This window comes from Hypomesus transpacificus, chromosome 24 (assembly GCF_021917145.1).
Source record: "Hypomesus transpacificus isolate Combined female chromosome 24, fHypTra1, whole genome shotgun sequence".
NCBI lineage: Eukaryota > Metazoa > Chordata > Actinopteri > Osmeriformes > Osmeridae > Hypomesus > Hypomesus transpacificus.
Window position 1 is genome coordinate 2892591 of NC_061083.1, and position 5000 is coordinate 2897590.

General features: G+C 47.4%; 1 protein-coding gene across 1 annotated transcript in view; it reads right to left on the reverse strand.

The window, feature by feature from the left end:
• cacna1ba (calcium channel, voltage-dependent, N type, alpha 1B subunit, a) overlaps positions 1-5000 on the reverse strand; it is a 54467-nt gene that overhangs the window by 21919 nt on the left and 27548 nt on the right. Inside the window, 8 exon segments of the mRNA XM_047048753.1 lie at positions 495-601; positions 1188-1255; positions 1455-1572; positions 1709-1781; positions 3253-3384; positions 3669-3781; positions 3872-3984; positions 4140-4358. Of these exon segments, the coding sequence (XP_046904709.1) occupies positions 495-601; positions 1188-1255; positions 1455-1572; positions 1709-1781; positions 3253-3384; positions 3669-3781; positions 3872-3984; positions 4140-4358 (943 nt within the window).

The following is a 5000-nucleotide window of genomic DNA, read 5'->3' on the forward strand; positions in this document are numbered from 1 at the left end:
GTAAAGGTGCACAATACAGTAATGTTTGGGTTTAGACAAAAATGGGCATTTCCCATCCTCATGGAACCTCTCCTCACTACGCAAGACCCCAGTATGGGGTCATGGATGTCTCAGGTGGCCTGAACAGTAACACGTTGAGCGTGTCAGGGCGGAAGTTCAGTTGAATCGGTTTGATCATCCAGGTTTTTAGGTTTAAACAGCAGAAACCTTGGAGGTCATTCCGTCTCATAATCACACGATCATCTTGCGACTCATACGGGCTCACAGAGAGCTGGGCTAGCCAGTGAGTGCAGACAGACTGGACTAAAATAACGTAAACATGCAGTCCAGACAGAGACAAAGGGAACATCTCAGGATCATTGAAGGACTACAAAGGAGGGTTACATTGGGGGGTTTTGTAAAGGGATTACATATTTATTTTCTGTTCATACTTCTTTTTTTGTGTTCAGGATGACCAAGCAAATAGAGAGAGGCTAGGTGTCCTTCTGACTTACGCTGTTATGGAGATGTTGGCCGCAGACATGGGGCTAACCTCCTTTACCTCCTTGGCCTTCTGCATAGCCAGCTTCTTATTGATGGCCTCTTCCTGCTCCTCCTCATCCTGACAACACACACACACATACACACACACATACACACACACATACACACACACATACACACACACATACACACACCTCAGTGGTGGCCTATCAGAGCGACAGGTGTCACAGATCACAAATCAAGACCCAGACACAATATGCTTGCGTGTAAAAAGGGCTATACAAATAAATTTGATTTGATTTGATTTGATCAAGACCATCGCTTTGAGAGGGCCAGTGAAGATTTAAGCTACTTCTCAATATTGTAGGGGATATATTAATGACCACAAATCCTACGAGCAACTGGGCAGTTCATTACCTTGAGTTACTGAACGGGACAAAGATCATTCACGGTATAACAGCCCAGAAAGACAGGCTTATAAAACCAGTAAGGACAGGGGCGCCATATATCCTAATAGAAAATATTCACGGTGAATCGACAATCGTAAATATGGGGAAGGAATCGTTTGATTTAAGATGGGACTTTTATGACGAATCACCAGCATGGCCCTGGTTCAGAGACCCCCAGCACCGGGGGTGACTCTGAGAGGCCAGACGTGCAACCTGGCCTACCATGTGTACAGCATGAGAGCAGCATCCCTCTACCTTAGTGAGCTCCTGAGCGTTGGCAAGGTTATCCACAGCAATGGCCAAGAAGACGTTGAGGAGAGTGTCTGGTCATTTGCGAAAGTCTCAGGAAAGTTCAAACTCTCAATCACTTACCAAACAATCAATCGATATGTACACTCAGACGAAGAGAGCTATTTTTACAAAGCGACGATCAATGACTTTACCGTCGTAGGGCTGAATAGCGTGCCGCTTGACAGCCGTAAAGTTAATTGATTGGGGCTCGATAGGAGAGAGAGAGGATACAGTTTCCAAAGAGGGTCAGAACGATGAAGTAGATCGAGGAGAACATTCCACGCCGAACGCCCCCCTGTGACTCTATCCCATGGTACATCACTGCATTCCAATCCTCTCCCGTCAGGATCTGGTGGGGGGGGACAGAAATATCAAAGTGAGGTGTTTTGAAGAGAACGAACACCCTCCCCCCTCCCCCCCCCCAAAGTGTCATCAATGCGGCTGCTTTGAGGGATGTGTTTCGACGTCCCGCAGCGATGTCTCACCTGGAAGACAGTGAGAATAGCTGCTGGGAACGTGTCAAAGTTAGTCGTTGGCGTCTCCTCCTCGAAATTAAACCTGCGGGAGGAAACATAACGGGGTTGAAAACGGCTCGATGGGTTGCGTTTCGCTGGCATGCCATCCGTGGGAGTGATTGGAATTTTGCTCAGTCCAGTTTTAATCCCTCCTTTTGTTCCTACGGCAATAATATGTACTGCTAGTCTTACTCAACAAGAACGGCCAGCGTTTCACAGTGTACCTCTGTGACCTTAAGACTGATCTCAAAGCGCAGCTTCCCAGCAAATGCCGACGTTTTTTCTTCTGACATATTGCATCGTTCTAGAAGCATCTTCGGGGACCTAATTACATCTTCTCACATTGAACAAGATGCACACCGAATGAGATTTACAGCGGCTAAGCCTGTCCTCTGCCTGCTTAAAATCCTTCCCCATACGTGAGCGTTCATTAGTGAGTATCTCATTATGTTTCCATCTTGGGTAGGGAGAGGGAGACATGGATTAATCCAGTGGAACATTAACTTTTCCGTCACCTTAAATAAATCTTCTTTATCAAAGTTACAGAGCTGTGCCAGAGCATCAAGCAGACCTGACAAACCACAAGAGGATCTAGACTGTTTCCAACGGATCGAACAATGTTCATTTTCTAATGCTGGCATAGGGAGCGTTACTGAATCTTGATTTAATTCCGAACCAGACTGCAGCTAATGGTCCATATACCTGGATGGCATATCTTGGCTCACATGGTTTTGGCTGTAATGCATTTCCTGAACAGCTTGGAATGAGTGGGCCGAGAGTAGCACAGGCTGGTTAGAGTGCAGGTAGGACTAGCTCAATGCTAGAGCTAATGGAAAGGACGGGACATAGTACAGGTTATTTATAGGACGTTATCTCATTAACGAATACTTTTTAAAATTGGCTGTCTATCGAAGCAATTTGTTCAAGGATCTGTCATTTGGCGTTGTTACGGTACAGGGTAAGGCTCTCCAGGCTTCCTAGAACTGTTACAGTAAATACGGAACAGAGAGCATGACCTGACTGATTGTGTACGGCGTGGGAATGACCTTGCCTTCCAGAACATGTTCACAACTGCCAGGTTGCATTCATCTCTTGATCTAAGGGAACCGAGACTACATTTTCAGTGGGGAATTTAGTCTTTGCAAGTCTAATTCATTCAGATGTCATTGCATTTTTTCTTCTTTTTCTCCCCATTCCGATGGATTATTAAGCCCATAGCTGACATAGAAGCTCCGACTCAGTAGCTGAGTGGAATAAAAAATTCATAGGTACGGCTGAGAGAGATGAATTCACAGTGGGTTAAGATGGGAGGGAAACGGGAAGCCCTGGAGCAATGGCGTTTTTATAATTAGCCCCTGGTGGAGGCACGGCGCAGTAAAACAGAGACACAACAGCTGTGCAGCAAACAAGCTAAATGCTAACGCTGACGGTGGTCCGTGTCCGGCTGACGTACGATCTGGACCTGTGGATGACGCAGTCGCTTCAAGTGAATCGAATCAAAAGGACTGACTCACTGTCCCCCAAAGAGCTGCATGCCTAGCAGGGCAAACACCACGATGAAGAGGAAGAGCAGGAATAATAAGCTGATGATGGACTTCATGGAGTTCAGCAGGGACACCACCAGGTTCCTCAGGGAGTTCCAGTATCTAGAGGGGTACAGAGAGACAGAGAGAGAGAGAGAGAGAGAGAGAGAGAGAGAGAGAGAGATAGAGAGAAAGAGAGAGAGAGAGAGAGAGAGAGAGAGAGATAGAGAGAGAGAGAGAGAGAGAGAGAGAGAGAGAGAAAGAGAGAGAAAAAGAAAGAAAAAGAAAAAGAGAGAGAAGACACAAATGACTCTGGTCATGAGTTAGTCGTGTAGTCTCTCATTGATGCTAGTGCTGGCGCTGTGCTGTTTTGGGTGCGGAACCTGCAAACGTTAGCGTCGACTCACTTGGTGACTTTGAAGATCCTCAGCAACCGGAGAGCTCTCAGGACGCTGATACCAAAGGAGGCTCCGGGTTTGATCGCGGCCCAGATCACCTCGAAAATACTGCCGATGATCACCTGCAAAACACACACGCGGACCACTGAATCACCGGACGCAGGAATTCTGTGAAACAGAGAGAAAGCTATTTCCAGAACATTCCAGCTCACCCCAAAATCAAAGCAGTTGAACGATGAGTGAAAGTAGGTTCTGGGGCCCAGACCATACATCTTCATAGACATCTCAGTCAGGAACAATCCCAAGAACACAAACTCTGCCAGATCTGAACACACGGATCAATAGAAATCACAAACGGGACTCACAGCACTCATCGATTCCCAGGCAACGACTCAGAAGTGCAAAAAAGAAACCCGCGCGGCCCTGTGGACCGAGCGAACGAGCCGACGGATCGAATCGGACGGGACAAGGAGAGCTTACAGAGAGCGTAGGTCAGCCACTCCGGCTGGTCGTAATGGACGATGGCCACGCACAGGGTGTTGAGGCCCACCAGGCACAGCACCGTCCAATAGAAGCTCTGGGCCTTGACCAGACGGCGGATAGTGAAACGGACTCGCTTCTCTTTCCTGCGGAAGTAGGAGGAGCTGTCGTTCTTGCTGCTCTTCAGGCTGGCCCTGCCGAACGGTGAGCCTTGGGGCACTGCGAGCACAGAGCACACACACACACGCACGCTGGCGGTAAAGCCACTGAGCTCAGGTCATCCAGGGTCTAGGTTATTATGTTATCTAGGCGATGTGCTGTGTAGATCTGAGTTATGTAGGAGGTTGTCTATAGGTCGAGAGGATCTAGGTTGGGATTAGGGTTGAGGGTTGTAAGGCAGGACTGCCTGCGGTGATGATGATCCGGGATGAAGTGACATTTAGAAGAAATCCTCAACTACGGAGCATGTAAAAACACAAAATGGCCGATCAAGGGTTTCACTGCCTTATTGTTATGGTTACTACATCTAAATCCTTTATGGTAGTTATTTGGGATTTGTTTGCACAGTGCTGGCCAACACTTGGCATGCATAGAGCAGTCAGTCGCTCCCTCTCTGACCACCTCTGAGCTCTGCACTGTATTAACTTAAATTAAACTAAAATGTCAAGTTAGGCTGGACCAAAAAAGAAAGGTGAAAAATTGGTCTATTAGCATCTCGTTACTGGCCCAGGAGGAGCAGGGATAATCATTTCCTGGGCTATTTTAGTCCAGACATTTGACTGTGAGTCCTCATAAATGGGAAGACGGTCTCTCTCTCTCTCTCCGTTTCTCTCCCTCTCTCTCTTTCCCTCTCTCTCTCTC